The 25,140-nt window shown below is 35.7% G+C and overlaps 3 protein-coding genes across 3 annotated transcripts; 2 read left to right on the top strand and 1 right to left on the bottom strand.

Moving 5' to 3' along the window:
- The first annotated feature begins 940 nt into the window (after nucleotides 1–940).
- Nucleotides 941–6,668, top strand: LOC145599417 (acetylornithine deacetylase-like). Its single transcript, XM_081655805.1, has 10 exons — nucleotides 941–1,376; nucleotides 2,696–2,940; nucleotides 3,036–3,144; nucleotides 4,658–4,796; nucleotides 4,901–4,958; nucleotides 5,064–5,081; nucleotides 5,237–5,359; nucleotides 5,443–5,596; nucleotides 5,691–5,724; nucleotides 6,449–6,668. Exons 1-10 carry the CDS (start codon nucleotides 1,044–1,046, stop codon nucleotides 6,550–6,552), a joined length of 1,317 nt encoding a protein of 438 aa, XP_081511931.1. The 5' UTR covers nucleotides 941–1,043; the 3' UTR covers nucleotides 6,553–6,668.
- A 324-nt stretch (nucleotides 6,669–6,992) lies between these two features.
- LOC145599418 (uncharacterized) lies at nucleotides 6,993–10,869 on the bottom strand. Its single transcript, XM_081655806.1, has 9 exons — nucleotides 10,302–10,869; nucleotides 9,003–9,154; nucleotides 8,765–8,860; nucleotides 8,592–8,654; nucleotides 8,160–8,228; nucleotides 7,960–8,062; nucleotides 7,799–7,870; nucleotides 7,483–7,571; nucleotides 6,993–7,394 (listed from the first exon to the last, which is right to left on the bottom strand). The coding sequence occupies exons 1-9, from the start codon at nucleotides 10,657–10,659 to the stop codon at nucleotides 7,248–7,250; spliced, it is 1,149 nt and encodes a 382-aa protein (XP_081511932.1). The 5' UTR covers nucleotides 10,660–10,869; the 3' UTR covers nucleotides 6,993–7,247.
- Nucleotides 10,870–18,477: 7,608 nt separating this feature from the next.
- Nucleotides 18,478–24,500, top strand: LOC145599153 (ASI1-immunoprecipitated protein 2-like). The gene is made up of 10 exons (XM_081655563.1): nucleotides 18,478–18,698; nucleotides 19,385–19,921; nucleotides 20,771–20,856; nucleotides 20,951–21,444; nucleotides 21,556–22,044; nucleotides 22,169–22,433; nucleotides 22,550–22,780; nucleotides 22,870–22,994; nucleotides 23,135–23,532; nucleotides 23,756–24,500. Exons 1-10 carry the CDS (start codon nucleotides 18,690–18,692, stop codon nucleotides 24,251–24,253), a joined length of 3,132 nt encoding a protein of 1,043 aa, XP_081511689.1. The 5' UTR covers nucleotides 18,478–18,689; the 3' UTR covers nucleotides 24,254–24,500.
- The last annotated feature ends 640 nt before the right edge of the window (nucleotides 24,501–25,140 follow it).

The raw sequence follows: 25,140 nt of genomic DNA, 5'->3' as shown, positions 1-25,140 counted from the left end.
TGAAAACTCCATCCATTCATCTTCAATTCAATTCGTTAATCATTTCGTTCATATGCATGTTTTTTGGGTCATGCATGGTTAAATTGGTTGCATTGGACACGTGCATGAGCTCTGATCTGCTATCCATCCTTATGGTATTGGACTATTGGTTACTCATTTACTTCTTTCTAATTGCAAGCATTCGTTCCAAAAATATATACTCCCTCTGTATTTTATTAATTGTAAACGGTCGTTGTTTATAAGTACTATTGGTTCATTTTTCAAAAATTTAGTTATAATTTGTCCTTGCCGAAAAGCCCTCTAGAGACACGGTATTTTTGTGGGTTATCAGCCCAGCCCGACCCTCGACCATAGAAAAGAGAGTGAAGTGGGAGTAGGCATTGATAAGCTTCAAATGTATGCACTTATTATGCAGGCCTTGATCCCCTAATGTGATAAACCTGGGCTGAACTTTGTCATTATGTCAAGGCTCTAGGCCTCCACCATGGTCCATGGACACACTCAATTTATGATCCAAAATTCACTGTCAATCCTACCAAAACGTTATCTCCAAATCATTCTCAAAAACAAAAACCAATCCGACCCAAAAATAGAGGAATTTTTTTTTATAAATCCAAACTTTAATTTTATGTGAATCTAGACAACATTAAGTGGGTTAAACCTAAAATTCTTTAATATTGTACAATTCGCTTGTTTTCAATCTTTTTATACTCTGGATTTGATATTATTCTTGTTCGATTCCAAATCGTAGGTAGCATGCTTGATTTATAGTTTAGGTGATGAGAACCGATTTCAATATCTCTTGAAATCGGGAGGAAAGTTCTAACCATTTGAGTTATGCCTCACTTTCGACAAGTCGACTTATGTCAAGTGCTAAACAACTAGCTGCACAACAGCACAAGTACACATTATAGACTGTACAGTCAATGAAACTATAAAACGATTTACTTGCGTTACAAAAACTCCTTTGCTTCCAAACAAACCCCTCCATTTTGCTTCTTAAAACTAGTCTCCTCTATCGTGCTCTCACAGTCTCTTCTTCAATGGCACCATCATCAGAATTAGATCAAACACTCGGAGAACTAAACAAAGAATCATTCGTCAATCTCTTAACCAAATTAATCGGCGAATCCAAATACTTACAGAACAACCCACCTGAATTAATCCCAGAAGAAGACAGGGTTGTCAATCACTTACTTGAGATTCTCTCTCCTCTTTCCACCACCACCGGAGGTGGGCCCCTCATCATCAACCATGCAACTTATTACCCAAAAAGGGGTAACCTTATTGTTGAGTATCCGGGTACTGAACCCGGTAAAGTTGTCTCCTTTGTGGGTTGTCATATGGATGTTGTCACTGCTAATCCTTCTGATTGGGTATTCATTCTTCTCTTTATTTGGTTGCTTGGTTGATAAATTTTTATTTTTTGCCAAAGTTTGGAACTTTTTGTTTCTGGGGTTTTGTTTTTGTGCTTAATTAAGGTGTTAATTGATGTTGATGATGTTTGTCTGATTGATTGTGTTAGATTTATATGAGGTTCTGTATATATAGATTGATTTTGATTGAAATTTTAATGATTTCTTATGAGATTGTTCTATGAATCTGTTGCTTCTGTGTAAAGTTTGCTGGGATTTTTTTTTATTGGTCTGAATCATGGTGTTACTTGATGCTGCTTTTTCTGGTAAAGGAAGCTAATCGATTGAATTTGTATTGTGAAGGTTAAGGGAATTGGTTTGAGGTGCTGAAGTAATGTTAACATTTGTAGATGCAAGCAGGGTTGTTCTTATTTTGTGTTTATCCTGTCTGAATATCTGCAGTCTTGGAGTTATGACTATGAGTCAATTAAGGAGGTTGATTTGATAATTGGCCTTTTCGGGTTTGCATTGATCACAACCCTTGTCCAATTTCAAATGTTCAAAGTATCCCAATGGGTTAATAGCTAATAGGCACTTTCGACTTTGGCTACAATCGATTGTATTGATTATCTGTAAGCTGTCACTTCATTTATGCTCTGTGGTGACTCAGTTGCCTTTGGATCTGGGTGCTAAATGAAAACAACTTTTTTGGTGCTATAGTATCAAGTGTAAAAGAGCCACTTTATGCTGTAAACATCTGACTTGCCCCGGCAGAAATCTCGTTTGAGGCATTGCTGTAACATATGGTTTGTCTTAATGTGTATTGTTCATAGTTTTCTACTATAAAGATTATGTTACTTGAACCCGGGTACTTGTCCAAATGTCATGCTTGGCTATTTAGTGAAAAACTTTCATATATTTGGTCCACATTATGTATCAAGTGTTAATTTCCATGATAGATTGTCAAGTATTCGACATGGCCAACATGGGAATAGTCTGGGTAACATAATCTAGGGCCTGAAGGTGTCTAGTTTCCATTCCAAGGCCTATAAGGATTTATGAAATTCTTACCTTTTGTCCCGCTCCACTAGTCTAACAGACTAAACAGAGGGTGTTTGTTTACTTGAGTCACCAAATTAGCTTATGTGCAACACTTGTGGTATGAATACATACTTCAAATCTTTCTTGCGTCTTGACCTTGCTTTAGGTGAGAGACTTAGGTTTATTGGTTGTAATATCTTCTCACTTTCTTTGAAGCCCCTTGTTTAGGATTCATTGCTCGAGTTTGCTTTATAATACACGGGTTTGATCCTTAATTTAAATTATGGATTGATTTGTAGGACTTCGATCCTTTCTCATTGAGCATCGAGGGTGATAAACTTAGGGGTCGAGGGACTACAGACTGTTTGGGACATGTTGCCTTGGTGGCTGAATTGATGAAGAAGCTAGGGGAGGCAAAACCAAAGCTAAAGTCTACTGTGGTTGCAGTCTTCATAGCAAATGAGGAGAATTCAGCTATAACAGGCATTGGTGTTGATGCTCTTGGAAAGGATGGATTGCTTGATAAGTTGAAGGGAGGTCCACTGTATGTGTCCCTCGGCCGTGATTTGGAGCATCACATATATGTCCCCATGTTTAATGCTTTTACTTAAACTATGCAGTACTTTATATTTTCTTCAGGTTCTGGATAGACACAGCAGATAAACAACCTTGCATTGGTACTGGTGGCGTGATACCATGGAAATTACAGGGTGTTGGAAAACTTTTTCACAGTGGCCTTGCACACAAGGTATTTTTCATTCTAAAATATGCATAATTTTGGTATTTTCATAATATTTGACTGGTATGAATTTTCTTTACATCAATGACTACTTTATATTAATATTATGGGAATGTATGCCTCAGTTTGCCTATGTGAGCATCTTCACCTTGCAGTTTATGTTCAGATTTTAGAACCCCTATTGCCTTGTGTGCCTCAGCTCTCATGTCTTTCAAAACATCGAATCTGACTCTATAGGAAATAAGTCAATAAGGAGTAAAATTAGAGGAGACGGAAGGATTCTGAGTCCACCTTCTTAATAGATTGCCTTGTGACCTGTTATATTTTACGAGTACAATCTTATTTCTCAATCTTTGCGATAGATTTTTTGCTAGAATCTTCTGATTTTCGTGCTTGAGTTGATTTTGTTTGCAATTCATTCTAAATGTCAGATGAAGTGGTGGAGATTCTAATTGTCTTGGAATCTGATGTTTGTCAAAATTCTGGTTCTTTGGTTTGCATTTACAATGATGTAATATTTTCCAGTATGGAAGCTGGGTGCTTGAGCTAAACTTGAAGTGCATTTTATTTTTTACTGGTTCAGGGCTAAGAAATTGAATTATTACAAACTTCCTGGTGCAATTTCCTTATTTTACCATTTAAAATTCTCTATTTGGAGAGCTTTTCTGTAAATTTTCACACCTCAAGTATTCTACGTTTTATAACATTTGATCTCATCCTCCATTTGTACCTAGCCTCTTGTCGAGGTCTTCATATAGGTGATTATGAAAGTCTTTTGCCAATCCTTCTACATTAATATAATAAATTTGTTAATTGAGGATATATAAGATTAACAAGCTGAGTATATATGTGCAGAACTGATTCTTGTTATCTCTTTGTTAAGAATTTTCTGTCTGAATTAGCTGGTTGCTTCATTTATAAATACTTTACCTGGAACATCTAAATATCTAATGTATTTCAAGGATGTCATTTTGTTTTGAATCCAATGTTGGAGTTTTGTGTAGTAGCTAGCTGTGTGATTATCATTACATGGAATTAGTCGTCGAGTTGGTCGTTAATTAATTTCAGTTTGCAATCCTATTGACACTATTGAGTACTGAAGATGATGGCAATTGATTAATCTTATTTTACACATTCACATACTTCATCATCACCCCCTTGGTAGGAAGTACTAGTACAGGGGGTCATTTCTATACAAACAGGCTGTAATGTATTTCTAGGTGATGCTGTAATATTAATGGAGAGGTACAGAGTTCGCCAGTCTGGTGTAGCGAAGTTCAGATATGAATGTTTCTGGAAGCATGTTGCCAATCATCATGTAAAACTTTGTGCTATTGAAGTTACTAAGAATAGCTAAACCAACTCCTCTATATGAATAGGCGAAAGAGATGAGGAGCATTTTGGTACAATATCCAGTATTTTAGTTGTAGTTTAACAATGTTGCTTGTTATCATGATGCAATCCACGTTTTCACAACCCTCCCCAACCAAACTTAAAAAACAGATGCATATTGTATATGCAGGCGGTAAATGCTATGGAAATGACAATGGAAGCACTAAAGGAGATACAGTTACGATTTTACAAAGATTTTCCTCCACACCCTGAAGAGAAACGCTATGGATTTGCAACCCCATCAACCATGAAGCCCACTCAATGGGTTTGTAAGTGCTTCTCTTTGAATTCCAGATTTATGCATGGAAACCGGCTACTAGTCTTCTGATGTGTTATAGATACTTGACTTTCTTGCTGATTTTTGATGTTTCAGATCCAGGAGGGGGTATCAACCAGATCCCTGGCGAGTGTACGGTTTCTGGTGACGTCAGGTATGTCACGGTTTTTCTGTATCAGTGCTGACTTTGGTGGTGTCCCTTTTTCTTTAAGAAACATTGAAAGAGATGTCTCATTAAGCCTTAATTTTTTCTTTGCAGGCTAACTCCCTTTTACGAGTAAGCAAATCATACTCATACTATTGTATCTTTTAGTTTTATCCTCAAAATAAACTTTCCTGTGTGCTCTACTTGTTTTGCTTCTTTAACACCTATGGGTTTTTGTTGGGTAGATCAGTGATCCAAATGTCTTATACCTGTCTGTTCCCTTGCAGTGTTAATGACTGTATGAAAAAGCTTCAAGAATATGTCGATGACATAAATTTTAACATTGAGAAGCTGGATACGAGAGGACCAGTTTCAAAATATGTGCTACCTGATGAAAACATAAGGGGAAGGTTTAAACCTCTTCATTTTATCTTATGTTAGTATAATTTTCCTCCTAGTGATTGTGGTAACTAACATCTGCTGTCTTTACCAGACTTACAATAACTTTTGACGAGGCCAACAATGGTGTGGCTTGTGATCTTGATTCTCGTGGGTTCCATGTCTTATGCAAAGCTACTGAAGAAGTTGTTGGTCATGTTAAACCATACTCCATCACCGGAAGTTTGCCACTGATTCGTGATCTAAAAGTGAGATTATTATATAATTGTAATATTTTGCTATAATTTTTAGTTATTTATTTCTGTTGTATCGTCATGCATTTATATGCCTATTGTGTTTCAGGATGACGGATTTGATGTTCAAACAGCAGGATATGGTAAATTTCTACAATGACTTATTTATATATGCACACAGTTGGTCAAAATAGCCTTGTTCTTGCTATAAATTTACTCATTTTGTTCTTGGCTGCACATAATTGAACCATACATGTTTGTCGTAATTTTTTTTTTTTTTTTTTTTTTTTAATTTTTATTTTTGAGTCATAGACTAGTGAAGAATTCTAGATGTATAGACACCATTAGCAGTGTTATAATTTGTAATTTGGTTGACCCATAAATACACACCATACACAGGAAGTTTTCTTGGGAATTAAGTTTTTAAAGTTGTTTGGTTGACAAAAACACATGAAGTTGCATTGGAAGCTCCGCTTCCCTACTTCTCACTCAATGGAAATTACCTAGCTCCATATTAGGTAAGTGGAACTTCCGATGGGATGTTCAACTTCCCTTGGTCAATCAGACAACTTTTTTGCTCTGCCTTGGAGTCAAAGTTCTAGGATTTTGCAACTTTTAGAGAGTATTACTTCTTACGTCCAACCAAACACCTCTAGATGTTATGGTATCCTAAGAGAAACAATTTCTGCACTCTATATGTTATAGTGGCTGCTATTATAGTAGCTGCTATGATTCTCTCTTGCATAAGCGTGATAGTATAGGTCAAATTTCAGCCCTGATGTGCACTTGCTATCAGTAGTCTTTTTAACTATCAGAAAATTCATTGTGAATGTGAAGAGTGTCTAATTAGATATCTGTGCCTTGCAGGTCTAATGGCGACTTACCATGCCAAGAATGAATACTGCCTTCTGTCGGACATGTGCCAAGGCTACCGAGTCTTTGCAAGCGTTATTGCACAACTAGAAGACTGACTTCCTGTGAATGTACTTTAAAGTTTTCATTGATGCACAAGACATGGATATACATTTACTGTTAAATAACAGTCATAATAATAAGTTCATTTATAAGGATGGATTGAGATTAACCATGTAATGTGCCATGTGTTTAAGTAAAATGGTGATTAATAAATCAGTAGTATGAACTAAAATGATTCTGCATAGATAGCCAAGTGGTTCAACTGATCCAGCGAAGTTTGGTTTCTGCTTGGTCAGATCCCGGTGGGTGGCCAGTGGCCCAGTGAACTGCATGGGTATAAAGTGAGTAAACATTTCAGCCACCCCGGCTAGTCTAAACAGTTTATCCATTAATATTGACGAAAGACCATTTTTCTAACTAAAGGTGCTCCAAATGCAGTTTCAAAAATTTGCATGATACAGACAGTAATGTCATTAAGCTTAAGAAGGCACATATGTGCAGGAAAGTATTGTATCATAGACCTTAGTTACTCGCTAAATGTACATTTTATTACAAACCCTTTGTAGTTACTTCTAGTTTGTACTCTGTATATTTCATTTCATCTATTTATCATATACAGTATAGTATAGCTATATATACACACTCTATACTACTCCGACTATAGTTCCTGTGATATTTATCATAAAACTGAGGATCCATTTAGAGTCTACGGTAGTGATATACAGTTTTGTGTGAAGGTAACTAGCAAACTTCAAAAAAGGTTCTTCCTTTCTGAATTTAGCTGCTGGATTCTCTGGCGTAACCTGCGCTGATGATCATGAATTTTCCATAAACCATGCCCAAGAACAACTGCAGAGTATATCCCGTGTGTGATGATAGGTGCAAGGATGTTATTTGTCTGAGGCAAACCAAAAATAAATAGTTATCAATCTGTCAGACAAAATCTAACAGCCATGTCAAACACACAAGTGAATGGAAGAGCTTACTTGGATCCACTCAAATCCAAGGTAAAGTGCCAAAATTCCTTCCAAGAGGGGTGAGTATATCCTTTTCATTTGCCTCCGCTCATACCAGGCTGCATAACGCACGCATATGAGCAATGCAAATAAGTTCAATTAGACATTGTTACGGATTAATAATAACTTTATTGAGAGCATAACCAGAGAAACCTAAAGTAGAATCATGTCTAAAACTAAAAAGGTAAGAGAATTGAACAAGAATTGACAACTACTGGGCATTACAGATACTTTATGTAATCAGCTGAATGCATTGCCAAAGTCAAAAAGAGGGAAAAAAGCCAACCTGCAAAGAGCTTCTTCAAATCCTCACGCCCAGAACGAGATTGTAAAACAGGTGCTACTACATATGTAGGATCTGAAATATCACGAAGAAACTTCCAAGATTATAATAAGACGATAAAATAATCCATGAAGCTCTCTTGAACAAGGACAGTGAGAAATTACCTTTAGGTGATGCAGCTATATAATATAGAGAACCTGTAAGGGCAGCTGTGATGACTGCAGCAAATGCCTGGGCAAAAGGTACTAATGGGGGTAGCACACCAGTCTACATATTGAATTACAGGGTAAGGTGAGATAGTAAGTCAAGTCAATACAGAACATTAGATCTATCACCGAATAGACAAGAAGGAAAGGTTGTTTACCAGAGCTGCCACTCCCCGAACATCAGTTACCAAGTCACTGCTTCTAAGAAATATATCAGCAAGAGCACCCTGCAGCATCAACATATAACTGCTTAAAATCACAGCATAGGTTTAAAGACATTTTGGATGTTTATCTGAGGGTTGATTAAGGGCTCTTCCAAATTAAGATATGTCCTTATAAAGTTATAATATACTTAACACAGGCATCTATCACTGGCTACTATTCTCTATTTATGAAGTTGAAATTTTTGTTTACAAAGTAGTGGTTATTCAATCTTAAAGGCTAAAACTTTCACAAGTTTTTTGCAGAAGATATAACTATATTTTCTACTCTCCAATATCCATCACAAAGTGGCAGCATTCCCTAAATGGAAATTTACTACTGGTTTTATTTGATAAAGAAATCCAAACTAGTTGAAGACAAATACTAACCTGGACAGCAGCTCTATAGAAGAGTTCCTCACCTACTGAGCTTGCTGCAACAATGAGTATAAACTGCAAAATTGATGAAATATTAGTCAAAACTTCCAACAGTTTTATCACAATATCACATGTTATCTCAATTTAGCAAGTCTTCTAATTCTAAAAGGTGCTAAATCATCTACCTGCCATGGTGACATTCCATAGAAGAAGCTTCGTAGTTCCTCATCCTCCACATCCCTTATCGCACGAGCATGGGGTGATAGCTTCACAACCTCATCCTACAGCCAGTTAACATAAGCCATTAGGTAATTGAATAAAGAAAAGGTGAACATGAGGAAAATGAAAACATCTAAGCCAACGTTTATATATACAGAGTATCATATAGCCTCAGCCTCATTCATAGGCAAAGTCATGACATACATCTAATATAAATAGAAGAGCCATAATTGGAGGAGTAGCATATCCAAGTCCTTGAATAATGGCATCAAATGACGGTTGGAACCCTCCAGAGCTGTCTATACCGGAAAGTGAGCATATGAACCTCCCAGCAAGAGCCATAGCACCATATATGCCTAATTTCAGCAGAATCACACACAATTATCAGTACATCTAACACATTTTTCTGTCACGTAATTTGATAAAGAGAACAGTCTTTCAAGTATAGAAGGAAATCCATAAGGCATACTGTGTAAGTCTTAAGCAACAAACACTATGGCACCACATTGCTAACTCGTTATGTCATAAAGTCTACTTCACAGTCCAACAAAATACTTCATTTAAGTACATACCCATGTTGGGCACTCAGCAATGTGACATGGATATGTACAATTGACATGATTATGGACCAAAAACATGAAATTGTTACCTAGAAACATTGTCACACACTCACACGTACTCATGTCCAACACAAGTAGTCGAGTCAAAGTAACATATCACATAAGAAACAAAAATAGAACAAAATACAAGGATTACTAATAAGATAAATAATATTCGAATAAAGAGCATATCACTGTGTGGAAGATTCACGGAAGTGATGGTAAACCCAATCATGTACTTAATAATCATATACTTCGTGTTTTCTACGTTTGAAATTCATGTGATTTGCATTCACCCCAAAAGCAATTACATAAAAGAAATTGAAACTCCCAAGAGTCCCAACAATCTAAAGGAACAACAAAGTGACAATAAAAGGATGATATGACAAAACAACTTTCTATATTTTCCCAAATCCAACCTTCTTTTTGATAAAGCTTTTATGGAGAATATCAACTTTGTTTTAACAATTAAGATAATTTAATTCATTCTCAAAACCTACTACACCTAATAATCCCATTCCCTCTCTTTTTGGCAACCACCAACAATTCATAGAATTTTTATCAAACCCTCGTTTACATCATTACCCTTTTTATTGTTTGGGTCGTAGACGTACTCGTAGAGTCGTAGTACCAAGGACCAAGGACCTCATATCGAATTTAGTTTACTTCATCACCCTTTGTTCGGGTTCATAGTACCAATTAACTCATACTCGTATCAAATTTCGTTTACATCATTACCCATTACGGCTTTATTGCTATCTTAAATTCTTAATCCAATTAATTAATGAAACAGTACAATTTATAAAAAGAAAAATTCTACCTTGTAACATCACATAATTATAATAAACTTAAAATTAAAACAATCCCACATAAAAAAGGGAAAACCCCAGATAAAAAAAGTTACCAATTCCATAGCTAAGTCTGACAACAGCTCCAATCTTATCCCAAACAGGAAAATCAGCAGAAGTAGCACTAGCAGCATCTCCAAAGCTCTGATTAAATGTGGTAACTTCCATTGTTGATCTAGTGTACCCTACTCCACCACCGTCTGATCTTTCAATCCCATCAACCCCATCTCTCCTTCTACTACTAGGGTCCACTGAACACCTCACAACACCAGCACCATACTTGAATCTCCGCCTGCAAAGGGTTGACTTAGGAAGAAAAAAGTCAAAGGGGAGAGACCCATATCCATGATTATAGGCCTTAAACGACGTCGTTGGAGGGTGTGGAGCTCGGTATATCAATGGCAGTGACTCCATTAAAGGGGAAAAACAGAGGAAATCTTAGCAGAAAAGGATGAGGTTGTGGGTAATTGGCATAGCTTATTAGCTTATTTTTCGATGAATTGAATAAAAATGGCGTGAATTTGCAAATGGGTATTTTATTTTCCAGGATTTGGAATTAGCGGCTGAGAGAGGAGAGAGAAAGAGAGTGGAGTTTGTGATTCCGTGGTTAGTTTGATGGTAATGGAGGTTTAAATGTTAATGGTGACAAATGGGAATTTTGAGAGGATGATATCTGTGGTAGCCTGTTAATGTTTGCCAAGTGGAGATAATGATTACCTTACTAATCTATGTATTATACCGGTCAACTAAAACTCTTAAATTCAAATATGGTTGTTTATAATGTGATTAGTGCTTAGGGCCTTGGGGGATGTCGATTAGGACGGTTTGGCAATGGGTCGGGTTGAACACTTTCAGGTTGAAATAAAGGTTCGTTTGATTGATGTGTTGGTTTAGTTCAATTGTATTTTTAATTCAACTTAGGGATGTAAATAGGTGGGTTGTATTCAACTCAATTGGAATCGGGTCTAGTTTATATATAGTTGGGTAATAACGAATGCAGCTTTTTATTGGCATGGCCATAAACAGGTTGGGATAATTTAGAACGGATCATGGGTATGTAGGTTGCAAATCTTGAAATAGGTTTATACAAATGGTTATGAGAGTGTTTGGTTAGTGACTTTTTTTTTTTTTTGTTTTTTATATGGTCTTTTAACTTTATTTTTTTTGAAACAACAAAAAATAATAACAATAATATTATTATTAACAATAATATTATGAGTTTGGGTCAAACTATGAATGGTAAGACTTACCGCAGTGTTCTTTGCTACAGGTTGGGTGTTCCTTTGTTCTCCATTTCAACACCGTGTTCTGCTTGCTCAAGGGTTTTTGATGGGGATATTTATGGAGATCATGCAGTGTCTTGTGCTGGGATGGTGGGTATTAAGCATCGGCACAATGTTGTTCGTGACACTCTTGTTGATATTTGTTTTCGGTCTGGGATTTCTGCTCGAAATGAGGTTAATGTTGGGTTAACTGGAGGGATGACGGGGCTCTTCGACCAGCAGATGTGTTGCTTTATTCTTGGGATAGAGGCCTTGATGTATGTGTTGACTTGACGGGATCTTCACCTTTGGCACTATCGGGGTTGTCTGACTTTGTTCCTGGTCGTGTTGTGTCTACGGCAGCTCAACGGAAGCGAGAAAAGTATGGGGCGCGTTGCAGGGCTATTGGTTACGGTTTTCTTCCTTTCTCCTTTTCTTCGTTGGGGGAATTAGAGAAGGATGCTATTGCGTTGCTGAAGCGGGTCCAGGCGTTCGCTAAGACTCAGGATATTGGTGCTCGTGCAGCTGCTCACATCTTCAGCAGGATCGGGTTCGCTATAGGTAGAGGGGTGGGGGCCCAGATTGTATCTCGGCTTCCCACTAATTTCTTGTAAATTGATTGACTTTGTAGGTTTTTTTTTGATATTTTTAATAACAATAATAATAATTATTATTATTGTTATGAGTTTTTTTTTTTAACAGTTATAATGAGTAATAATTTAATAAAGGTAAAAAATAGGGAAAAAAAAAGTCAAAACTTGCTAGGTACAATAAGGGATTATTAAGTCCAATCAAGTGTAAATAGAAGGTAGACTCAAAGTTGAATTGGTCATCACATCTACGAGTAATAATTTATGTGGAAAAAGCACACACTACATTGTCAATTTGTCATCGTGTGACATTAGGCGTTTAGGCCTAATCAATCAAAGGGGGGCTTGAAATGCTGACAATATGTTTTTCATACTCTATGTAAAATTGTAAAAATCTTAAAATCTTGCATAAGTCATAGTCATTGGGTATTTGAAAATGGATCAAGAAATAGTGTTGAAGTTTTCAAAAAAAGAAATAGTGTTGAAGAAATACGATACTGAGGTATATAATGATAATTGTCTTTTTTTTTTTTTTTGAGTTAGCTCGGTCTAGATAATATCAAGTGTGTATTAATTAGTTAAGATAAACTATACTTAACCTTCATTTATATGGCCAAAATACACAAAGTATATTCCAAAAACCCTCATATATTTTCTCCCATTGCTTAATTTCCATCGTCAATTAGCCAAGAAAAGATATATATACCCATATTTGATTGGAATCTTGAGTGTATACAATAATTTTTGTATTAGGTTATTTCAAATATAGCTAATCATAGCTCAACTTATTAAAGTAATTTAAGGTGTGATTTGAATAAGATACATCAGGGTGATTCAGATACGGAGTAGAATTTATAGATATAAAAAAGAGATTTTTTTTTCATGAAATCTAGTAGTTAGCTTGTCATAAGGATTACGAAGTTGTGGAAGTATTGTTTCATGATTAGTTGTTGTGTTTTTTGTTTTGTTTTGTTTTTTTTATAAAATACCTATTTCTTTCAATAAATAGCAGAATTAAAGTTTGCCAACAATTAAAGTCGTGATCGATGAAAAATCTTTTAGAAAATTAAATGAAGATCCCGATTATTAAAGCCTTAACTGCCACATGATAGGAGTACTTTTGATGCATGTAGTCGTATTAATGCAATATAATTGCTATTAGAGTTGTTAGGAAGTGTATAATTAAGATATCTCCATTAATATAGCCATTTTTGCCACAAGTATTGGTCGACATGGTCGTCCGCCGATCCCTAACGGTTTTTCTCTATTTATTTTTCCTTTATTTGTCTTCGTTTCTCTATTACACATTCAAAAATACAGCGAAATGATTTTTTTATTCTTGTGAGGCATACCAAAAGCGGCTCACTGTGAACTGTTTGGAATGCTTCATACTGCAAGAAAATAACTCATTATCGATCCATCCATCGGTAACAGTAGCAATTAGCAAAAGTCGTCAAAAAATGACATTACTGATACAAACACACAAGATACTAGAGAAAAATTAAGATAAGAAAAAGCAGAAATGTATAAGTAAATGGAAATTACCTCCAACGAAAGTTATTTCCACTATTGTTACATTTGCTTTTGTCAAACATTAATAAAGTTAATTGGAATGTGATTAATAAATGTCATTTTAGGAATATAATTGTATTGAAGCTTGGAAAATTTGTAAATTATAGTCATTTAAAATTTGTATTATTTTGTTTTGACAAGAAAGTTTATATTATTTTGCTTGGTAGCTTGCTCCGTATTATTCAATAAAGGAGATTTCTAATTGTAACAATCAACAAGTTACCGAAGCATTTTCCCATTACAATGATACTTTATTAATGTTGTTTTAATTGACAAGTAATTTACGCCTCGTTAATGATTTATTGGTAATATATCAATCCTCGGCCTATTGACTATTTTGAAAATGTAAGAATGAAACAAGCAACATCCAAAATCACAAAATATAGGTGTATAAACAAAAGCTGAATATACTATATGGAATAAAAACAAAAAGCTCACTATGAAAATAAGACTAAATTTATTTAAAATGGAGTAATTAAGTCGGAAAAGGTATATAATTTTTTGGGTACATAGGATGACCCTACTTGATCGGGACTTCTCACAAGTAAACTAGTCTAGTTACACAGATCGGGCTCTTGAGAAATGAGGGAAAGGATAAAGAAATTCCCATCTCTACAAACCGCGCATATGCTAGGATTTAAACTCATGACATTAAGGTCATAAGCTTATGCTCCTTCCAAGTACCAACTATACCAAGTTTTGACATATTGAGTAATCCTAGTGAGGTCGCTGCTCCTAAACTCACGAAGAAATTGGCAGATATATATTCCACAAAGGTTACCGCTTCTACTTAATATATTGCTTATTCTTTAACTCCTCGACAATCAGCATTGTGGAAATCACAACAGGGAGATCACACCTCTGCTTGGCTTCGGGCGGTCCCCATTTTAGGGTTGGGTCAGATGATGAACGCCAAGACTTACCGATGTGTGATGTGCTACTGGTTGGGTGTTCCATTGTTCTCTATTACAACGCCGTGCTCTGCTTGTTCAAGGGTTTTTACTGGGAATACTTCCAGTGATCATGCGGTGTCTTGTGATGGTATTGTGGGCACTAAACACCAGCATAATGTTGTTCAAGACACCCTTGTTGATATTTTCTATCGTTAGGGATTTTAGCTAGAAAGGAGGTGGACATTGGGTTATCTGGAAGGAACGACGGGACCCTTAGACCTGTAGATGTGTTACTTTAATCCTGGGATCGAGGTCGGGTTATTTGTGTTAACTTGACAGGCCAGGTATTCTCCCTTGACACAATGTGACTTTGTTCCTGGACGAGTTGTGGCTGATGCGGCCCATCGGAAGGTGGTCAAGTACAAGTTTAGTTGTCGTGCAATTGGATATGGCTTCCTTCCTTTCTCTTTCTCTTCACTTGGGGGGGGGGGGAATTAGAAAAGGAGGTTGTTGCATTGGTGAAGCGGATTCAGAAGTTTTCAAAGATATTGGGCACTTGTTGCTGCTCATGTCTTCACTAGGATAAGTTTTGCTATAGGTAGAAGAGTGAGGACCCAGTTTGTATTAAAAAAGAAAGGAAGAAGTACTCTATTATACTTTTTCTTGTTTTGTTTTAGTTATAATATTTGAAAATTTGCATGGTTTACCTTCTCCCATTTTCATCTCAATTTATATTTTTACAACATGTTTTCATAATTTTACCGAGTATCTAAACTTAAAAATATTAAAGGGATGGAAATATATATATATATATGGACAAAGGTAAAAGTCAAAATAATTAAAAGATGGATAAAATATATGCAGCCCTTACTCCCTTAAAGCTGCACATAAAAAGTTAAAAGTGAAAAAAATATACAATAATTAAATATTTACTACACCGATTTATTCATAAATTATCGATAAATTTCCAACTTAATAGTATGTAAAAAAGAAGTATGTTAAATACTTGTCTTGGTTCGATATCAAGCAAACAAGTTTTAGTACTCCGTATTGAAAGGAAGTAATATGTTAACGTACGTGGCAATCGATAATTGGTGTTGAAATCATGCAGTAAACGAGAGAATGTATGCGAGCCACTAATCAAGCAAACAAGCGTCGTATAGTAAGTACGTGTACATTGGATATTTTTTGGTTCAAGGACCCTATAACATTTTATAAAGTAGCTCTAGTATTCTCTAGAACTTGTCTTGGTTCGATATCGCATGCAACAACATCAATTCACTACTTCTCATGATTGATTTTTGGACCTCTAGATTCGAGCTTCTTGCGGTACATATGAATATATTATCATGATGTTTAAAGTGTAACCCATTGAAAATATCCTATTGATTTGATGATTAGTTTAAGCATATTTTTAATTTCAATGGAAAAAAACTACTATTAAACTTATTTGCAGCTATATTATTATATATCATCATTTCTAAATAATTGCAATATAAGAGAGTAAATTGAACCATAAAACTGATAAAAGAGTATGTTTAGTATTATGGACTTACGAAGTACTTTGTAATGTACAATATAAAATTGGGTAAATAGTTCAAAAAAAAAAAAAAATTGAAGAGAACAATGCTACAAGGAGTTTTTTTTTTTTTTTAAAAAAAAAATCTTATTAAATCATGAGGGAGAATGAATTAGTAAAATAATGGTAAAACTCTTTCATATTAAACAATTTGCAATTATTGAAAAGCTTATGATTAAGACAAGTGTTTGAGATAGATTACTGCTTCTATAAGTAAGAGAACTAGTTGACGTTTATTTATCAATGGAAAAATTGTTAAAAATAATCTGAACTTTCACCCATTCGCTTTTTACGGAGTATATGTGATTTAGGGCCTGTTAACATTTACTGAACAAAGCTGAACTGAACTGAACTGATTGGAGCTGAACTGAACGGAACTGAACTGATTGGAACTGAACTGAACTGAATTGAGCTGAAATGAATATTTTATGAGAGAGGGAAATTAAGAGCTGAAATGAACTGATTGGAGCTAAACTGAACTGATTAGAGCTGAACTGAACTGAACTGAACTGAAATTAAGTACATGTGAACAGGCCCTTAGTATATACACTTCATGTATCCATATGCATTTGTTATGCACTATTATATGCTCGTATACTTTATACGGAGTAAAACTTATAATGTCGAGTAGGACAAGTAATTCATAGTTGTTAATATAGGGTTTAACAAATTAGAAATTTAGTTATAAACTTATAATTCTGTTATTTCATTAAGGTTACATTATGTATATGTGGTTATTTGTTTTTGACAGAGGGAACATCACTCATTCATTATTCAATTAGGTAATCACTTTTTATAGGGCTTTCTACAACAAGTTTTTTTTGATATTTGGTTATTTAGGGATAAACTTGTATTGTTGCTTGCACACATCTAGGCATACACAAATCTGGTTATTCTACATTAGGAGTGTTATGGTTGTTCACTAGTACCAAAAAGTAGGAAAATGTAAAGCCTTACACTTTAAAACAAACGCGTACGTTGTTGCTTAATCTAATAAGTAAAGTAATAGTCTTTATAAGAGAAATTACCAAAAAATTAAGACATGCCTATAAGAGAGGAGAAATAAATTGCTAATTGAAATGTAGAATTTTGTGCCGTTGCTTTTCTCAAATGGCTAAGGTTTTCGTATCACCTCCCGCAATTTTTTCACCGGTGTCTTAATAATGTTGCAAGGCTCAAATTATTAGCCCAATTCATAATTATATTACCACCTATGATATTCGAGAAACTTCTGCGACAATAAACTGTGGGCAGAAAACCTAGTGCAATAATCGATATCCGAATCAACTTTGATGTGAAAACCTCAGTAAAATCTCATCCGATATTGGATTTAATTGAATCTATCCAATCTTTTGTAATTAAGAAGGAAATCAACAATTAAAGGTAAAACAACTCATACTTAGGGGATATAAAGCTACTCCAAAACCCTCCTATCCTCCCCCCCACTCCTTTTATATAAAAAAAATGTACCAATTCTTGGAATTCAAAATTTGCCAAATGTGTTATATGTGTCAATTGTTTATATAATTAAGTAAAACTTTAAAAAAAGAGAGAGCGTGTAGTTGTAGATGATGCATGAAGATGAAGCAAACTACACGTTGCTGATGATAGAGAGAGAAAAAAATTAGCATAGAAAAATTGAGTCTTTAGTTTATTTGGATTGGAGGAAAATACAAGAAAAAAACAAATATAACAATCATAATATATAAAAGGTCAGTCTTCTTCCTTAATATTTTCTCTGTTATTTCAGTGTGATGAAGAAGAAACATCGAAAGTTTAAACCACTCCAAGAGCTCTATGATCGAGACGATACCCTATTGAAATCCAAGGCATGTATTCTAATTCCAATGTATTATTTGTTTTATGATGATTTTGATTGAATTTTCAGGGGTGGATTTTTCTGGGGTTTTTGCATGTTTCTGGAAATTTCGTGGCTTTTGGGTTAAGATTTCATATCTGGGGTTCATTTTTTTGTGAAATTGTGTTGGGTTTTGATATGGGAATTTGAGGTTTAAAGGGTTTAATCAATGTGAAATTGTTAGTCGTCTGAATCCCATATTCATGAAAATTGATTGAAATGATATAAAAATGCGAAATTTTTTTATGGGGGTTGTTTGTTTATTAGGTTTTTATTCAGAAATTTGTGGTTGATTATGATATGATGGTTAATCGTGTATTTGTTTTATGTATGATTATGCTTGATCAATGAAATAATGGTGGATAGTGCACGTGTTATTAGTATAATAAAGGCAGAATTATGATTTATATGGGGATTTGGGAGATTAATCAATGTTTAATTGTTAGTTTAAAGTCGGAGGATGAACTGAATGAATTGGATCATGATTAATCATGCTGTAAATAAGAATGATTGTTGTCGACTCTGTGTTTTGTATATGATGGATTGGTGGTATGCATTCCACAGTCGAATGACCTTGTAAAGGTTGAATCTTTTGTGTTTTTCCATTATACTAGAATTTTGTGGGGTTTTAGCAATTATTTTTTGATTATTTGGATCAGGAATTAGGTGCTTGGTGCGCTCATCTGAGTGATGTCTCAGGTATATGAAAAGGAACCCTTGTTAGTTTGGCCTATTCGACTCATTGATGTTTCGTGTTTGATTCTTTTCCTCCCGAAAACCGCATTTGAATTTATTGGCCTTTATGTGAATTTATTTTAAGGAGATAACATTTGGCAGTTCTTTTTGTAGCTTTCACGGGATAAGCTTCTGTGAGGTGTTCATATTCTGTAAAACTTTTTGGCAATTTCCTGCCCAAGAAGCTGAATTTGTATTTTTTTTTTTTTATATACCCCCAAGTGCATACCTGCTGGTTGTCTGAAGTATGTTTATAAGGTTTTAGAGGCCTTGGAATGGGCTTGCTTGTTTCGTTATGTGGCATATATCTTTGTATCTGATTTTCTGATATGATATATGGACTACTTGTTAGTAGTTTGTCGACCCTGCTCCAATGATTTTAGCGTTCTACATGAGTATTCTAGTCTTACTATAACAGTTTGTATTTATTAGTAAATTGTCTAGCATTGCTTTAACTTCTTTCTGCCTAATTGTACTGTAACTTTATTTATCTATAATAATTATCCGGTAGAATCTGAATATCTGAATAATATCAAGAATATATTCTAGTGGAATTATACTTAAAGTTAAATGTCAATGTGCAATCTTTATGCCTTTCCATGCCTTGCTAATGAACATTTTCTGAAATTAAATCTGCAATGTGCAAACAGGCCGTTGGCTTGTTGAAAGCCTCCCTGGAGTCAACTATAGATCAGGCTCTAGTTGTTGATCCTTCTCAGGATAAAAAAGTCGACAGTCACGGGAAGCTATCCAGTAGTGAAGTGAGTAACATACATTCTACTTCTTGCCAGAGCTCATTTTCTGAAGACCTTCAGAGTTTGGACTCTTTGAAATCTCCTGGTTACTCTAAAGATTTGCCAATGCTTCAACTTGCAATTACTTCTCAGACTACAGCAAAACATCACGACCAAGACGTTTTTGACTGCCAAGGGGACAATAGCTCTTGTATAAGTAAAGACGATGGTGCAGCTATGATTAGTAGTGATCAATATGGTGGTGAAGATCACAAAATAGTTACATCCAGAGCAGTTTCAGTTAGTAGCCCCTGTCCTGATGTTTTGGAGAAATCTTCGAATGGTCCTTCTATTAGTAAAGGTTCCCCAATTGCCAGCACACAGGATCCCTGTCTTCAAAACCAGAATTTAATGCATGAGGACAGACCAGATGAACCAGATGAATTGGTGGATGTATGTTTTTTTCTTTTTTTTTTTTGTTACTGTTTACTCTATCTTTTCTTTTGTTGTTGTTGTTGTTGTTGTTGTTGTTGTGTGTGTTATGAAGTCATGTTCTGTGTAGAAATTTAGTTGTCTCACCATCTTGAAACATAGTGATTGTAAGAAAAAGATGTCACATAAAGGTTTCTAATCTTTTAAGGTCATTGTGTCAGCATGTTGAATTTAGATTAATTAATCTAGCATAATTCTCTTGTTTGTCATTTTAGTACTAAGAAGTAAGAAGCTGGCATGTTCTGTGTCAAATTTGATTAATTAATCTGCATTTTTGGGACTTTTTACTGCATCCGCTTCTTTGCCAAATTGTTCAGCAGTCAAATTGTTCATCTGCTTTTAATTTGTCTTCATTGAAACTAATAGTCAATATTTTCAAGTTGTTATCAAGTACATTTACTTTGGATTGTGTACGTATTGCTGGAACTCAATTCAGAGCTTTTAGGTGGTCTATGCTAATAATAAAAATAAAATAAAATTAAAAAAACATACTACTTTGCAAGTCGTGCTCTAGGGCATTAGCTATGGACTTGTACATATTGCTGCAAAATATTGGGTCTACGCTGTCTCTAACCTAGACTCCTGCCCCTCTTCTACTTATTTTGTGCGTGACCTTACATGCATGCATGCATTTGTTTGTGCATTTGGTACCATCTGGCAGCACCCTGACTGAGGTTGCCAAGTGCCTAGATGATATCTTGTGTTTCTTTTAAGCTCAACCTGAAGTCACGAGTTCTTGTTATCTCACTGTTGCTACTTGCTTGTGTCATACTTTGTGTGGATTGAAGTAGCTTGTTCCATTTGGTATAGGTAAGAATATGTGATATTTGTGGTGATGCTGGTCGAGAGGCATCACTTGCTCTCTGTAGCAAGTGCAGTGATGGAGCAGAGCATATGTAAGTGATCATATAGATACATATTTTGTCTTTTAACATACAGAGTAATTGAAATTCCTGCAAAGCATTATGCTGATGCCCCCTTTACCTTTAGTTACTGCATGAGCCCTAAGATGGATAAAGTGCCCGAAGGTGATTGGTTTTGCGAAGAGTGCTTGTTGATGCAAGATCCTAAGAGACAGAGACAAGCAATGATGGAGGGACCAGACAATGCTTTAAACCCATCATGTTTAAAGGAACCGAGTCAAGGTTCACCAACAGTAAATTCTGCTATTCATCATGATGGTAAAATGAAGACAAATCATACGAGTAAAGCTTCCTGCTCATCTGATAAGAGACTTGGGCTTGCTATTGATGTGAGATCAGAAGCAAAGAAAGGATTTGTTGACAGAAGTGCTCAACCGCTGAAGATTTCTTCTGACTCTGGAGGGAATTCGCGGTTGACTCATAGATCTTCATTGAAGAACATGAATGTGAAGAACAATGCTGCTCGTCAGGTATCTTCTTTTGTTGTTCCTGCTAAGAAAATGGTGAAGCAAGGTTCATCAGAACATAGATCATCCAAACCTGAACAACAATTTTGTGGAGGCAAGTTGTTCCTGTTAATTCCCATGTCAATTGACAACGTGGTGGAGTGGACATGTCAGTGTTCAGTTCATTTATGTCAGTAACTCAATGACATTTTCTTTTCATTTGCAGGGTCCTTTATCAATAAAAATATAGTTGACAGTTCTGTCTCAAATTTGGATGTACGACACTTGAGGGAAGATATCCGTCAAAGGAATAGATCTACCAAAGATAAAGCTGACTGTGAACTGAAGAAGGATCATCCTGACAAGAAGGTGTTCAAATCTTTGTCGTTGACTGGTGCCAGCTCAATTCCTCCAGATGTTTCAAATGTGCAGTCTTCCATTTTAAATATTAAGGGTGTACGATATGGAAGCAACATTGCTGAAAAAAATTATTCATTGGAGAGTAAGACCAATCAAGTAGGTTTTCCTTTTGCTGGTTCTAGTCCTGCGAAAGTTAGCTCATCTAGTACCAAAGTGGCTCCCCAGATTGGTAAAGCGGCATCTTCACCCATAAAGAGTTTTGAGGACAAATCTGCCATCCAGGTTAATGGAAATACAAATGTTGAAGCATCTGATTCCCTTGCTCTTGAAGGCAAAAACCTTGTGAACACATCAGGTAGGAGGATTCTTACATGTTCTGATTTGAGACTTTTGTTGAACTGTGGTTTGGTCAACAATGTTAAGGGACTTCTGCTTTCTGGTATTGCTTTTTTAATATTTGGTTTTGTTATGTCTCGTAGCTGGATCTGTTGAAGAAAGGAATTCAGCCTGTCATGCAAGCTATGTGATCAATTCTCCAGCCAAAAGTGTCAAAGCTTACCCTGATCTGAGAACGAGCTTATCCACTCAGAAGGCTGAGCTAGCCGACATCAAAAGAAATGACAATGATGTTTCCTCTTTTCCGGTTCAGCATATGAAAGTCAAGCCTACAATTGATCCGGTAAATCTTGACCGTATGGCTCCCAACCTGACTTCTGCAGTTCCAGAATCTAGGTGTATTTGGAGGTATGCTCCTTTTGTTTTGTTTGCTTAGCCCCCCTCTCTCTCTCTCTCTCTCTCTCTCATGTTTTATCTGTGGACCTCTTGGAGCATCAAATTAATATGTTACCATATTTATTTAGGGGTGCATTTAGTTTGGAGAAAAGTGGGAAACTCCCTACTGACTGCTATGGGGTACAAGCACACTTATCGACTTGTGCATCATCCAAGATTGCTGATTTGGTTCTTAAGTTTTCTGATGAACTTCTGCTAAAGGAAGTGCCGCGATTGCACACTTGGCCCATTCAGTTTCAGAAGAATAATCCAAGTGAGCAAGATATCGCTGTCTACTTCTTTGCTCAAGATTTGTGTAGGTTAGTAATGCTGGAATCCTCATGACCTCATCTGCCTTTCTAGTGAGAGTTTGATTTCTTGCATTTTAATTTCCTGGCATTTCATGCAGTTATGAAAGAAGTTACAGGATGTTGCTAGAAGGCATGTCAATCAATGATATAGCTCTGGAAGCGAACTTTGGAGGTTTCCAACTTCTAGTTTTTCCATCGAGCTTGCTTCCTGCTAGATCACAGCGTAAGTATCTCTTTGCTATAGTGGTTAGTTTTTCTTATTAAAAGTGAACTTCCTTTGTCACCAAGTGAGTGTTTATTTCTTGGTGGTCTCAAAGATCTATGAGTCCTATTGTGTCTAATTGTTTATAATTTTTTTGACAGGCTGGAATTCTCTGCCATTTTTGTGGGGTGTGTTTAGAATGAAGAATTTTGATGATTCTCATGTCCCTGACTTGAATGTTGGGACTGTGAATCAAGTTGTATCTTCACCTGCTACTTGTGGATCACAGAGCAAATTTATTTCTGCATTACTCTCTGGAGGCTCTGCACTTCGTACATCATATAGCTCCATGCATAGGCCGGAATCTGCTAAACCAGTGGCTTTGCCATCTTCGGCTCTAGTCATGTCCGGAGAACAAAGCATTGTGCATGAATTGCCTCCATTAAAGAAACATATAGCAACTCAAAAATATCATGATTTCCAAGCTGATGCTATTACACCTGTCCGTGATTGGAGTAAAGAAGATTCCGGTGGGGGCCGACATAGTTATGACTTGAAGGTATCATTCGCCTGAGTTCTCTAATAATGTCTTCGAATATTGCAGCAGTATGCAACCAAATATGTGGATTATATTTTGATTGAGTATTATCAGAACTTACGATACCAATACCTTTTATTTATTTATGCTAAGGTTTTAGCTGTCCAAGTTTTTTTTTTTTTATATTGTATATGTGGCATGATCTTGTCTTGCATTTATTCACTGCATCTTATTCTTTTTGCAGAATGATAATACCTTCTCTGATAACAATATAAAGAGCCCTATGAAGACTGATATCATTCCATGTGGCCAATTAGCAAGGGAGCACACTACAGCAATTGGATTTCGCTCTGATGCAAACTACAAGGATCTGAGTTTTACAGCCTCTGAATTGAGGCAGGGGCATGACGTTTTCAGTGGGAATTCCTTTTCTTTAGACTCGGGACCATCAGGATCATCTGATGGTGGGGAGTGTGCTAAATCAGCTGTGGAGCTGCAGATAGAGCCATCAGAGAATCCCAGGAGATATAATACTCTTAATCTCAACCACTGCTTAGACAATAGGTCAGGTTCAGAAGAAGTGGACTTGGATTTAGCTCTTGGCCTTCCCAGCCAAAGTGGATATGAACCTGAAATTTCCTTGAATGATGGAATTGACCGAGACGGGGGTGTTTCATTAGCTCTCTCTCTTGGGATGCCATGCTCAACTAGCCGCCCTGTTCTAGGTAACCTAAGGTGTTGAGTACTTGGTGCGGTTACTGCTGCTGCTGTTGCTGCTGAGGGCCGGCTTTTATCCTCAGGCTTTAGGTATTAGATGATGTAAATATTACATATAGAACAAAAGATAAAAGTCATAATAATAATAGTTAGGAGCTTATATGAGAATATATAGCAGTAGCTAAGGGTGTGATGATAGATTTAAAGGTTTCATACATGTGAGAATTGTTTCTTTTGAGCAGTGATAGAGATCTTTTCAGCGGCAGCACAAATTATTGTTTTCTCTTATCTCCCTTCCTTTGCCTTTGATATAATACTGAAGTGTGAATTGTCTAATTAGATTGTCTGTAGATTGGATATTTCTGAGCAGGTAATAGCGCCAAGGGGAACATAGAATCGGGTTAAAGATCAAGAATCATCAGTAATTGCTGAAGATAACTAATTTGTTGCTGAAGTAGTAATTTATTACAGTTTAGTCAATGGTTTAAAAGACTTTCAGTTTCGTGTTTTTGATACTCCGTATCTTTTAGGAGTTGTGAATAACATGGAATTTTCAAGATTAATAAGATAAAGTAATATTTGAGTCTATAGTAGATACTTATGGACTTCAAGTTAATGTATATATACAAAAAATTTCAAATGATAACAACTCCAAAAACTATTACGTATTTTTAAGCTAAAGTGCCTAAATTTTGGTTAGGCTTGAACTTGCATATTCTTAAGTTATGTTTAGTTTAGCTTATGGAGAACTCCCCCTATTTTTGAATTGGCAAACTTCAATTAATATGGACTATGGAGTACTGGTAATATTTATGTATTCCGTGATAAAATAAAATTAAATGTTCAGTTCACCTGATTTGATTTGAAATTAAAGCAAAAATCATATTCCCAAAAATCTCAACGTCTCCATCT

The sequence above is a fragment of the Chenopodium album genome, chromosome 20, assembly GCF_948465745.1.
Source record: "Chenopodium album chromosome 20, dcCheAlbu1.1, whole genome shotgun sequence".
NCBI classification, from domain to species: Eukaryota; Viridiplantae; Streptophyta; class Magnoliopsida; order Caryophyllales; family Amaranthaceae; genus Chenopodium; species Chenopodium album.
Note: the sequence above shows the minus strand (reverse complement) of the source record. Positions and strands in the feature narration are given on the sequence as shown.

Excerpts from the sequence above, each read along its gene's own strand:
- LOC145599153 (XM_081655563.1), top strand. Across the intron at positions 20,857-20,950 it reads AGTGATGGAGCAGAGCATAT|TTACTGCATGAGCCCTAAGA; the intron begins GTAAGTGATCAT and ends CTTTACCTTTAG. Across the intron at positions 22,781-22,869 it reads TTTGCTCAAGATTTGTGTAG|TTATGAAAGAAGTTACAGGA; the intron begins GTTAGTAATGCT and ends CATTTCATGCAG.
- LOC145599417 (XM_081655805.1), top strand. The coding sequence starts at position 1,044 with ATGGCACCATCATCAGAATTAGATCAAACACTCGGAGAACTAAACAAA. Across the intron at positions 5,360-5,442 it reads GATGAAAACATAAGGGGAAG|ACTTACAATAACTTTTGACG; the intron begins GTTTAAACCTCT and ends TGTCTTTACCAG. Across the intron at positions 5,597-5,690 it reads CACTGATTCGTGATCTAAAA|GATGACGGATTTGATGTTCA; the intron begins GTGAGATTATTA and ends ATTGTGTTTCAG.
- LOC145599418 (XM_081655806.1), bottom strand. The coding sequence starts at position 10,659 with ATGGAGTCACTGCCATTGATATACCGAGCTCCACACCCTCCAACGACG. Across the intron at positions 8,861-9,002 it reads CTCTTCTATTTATATTAGAT|GATGAGGTTGTGAAGCTATC; the intron begins GTATGTCATGAC and ends AACTGGCTGTAG. Across the intron at positions 7,871-7,959 it reads TATAGCTGCATCACCTAAAG|ATCCTACATATGTAGTAGCA; the intron begins GTAATTTCTCAC and ends GTGATATTTCAG.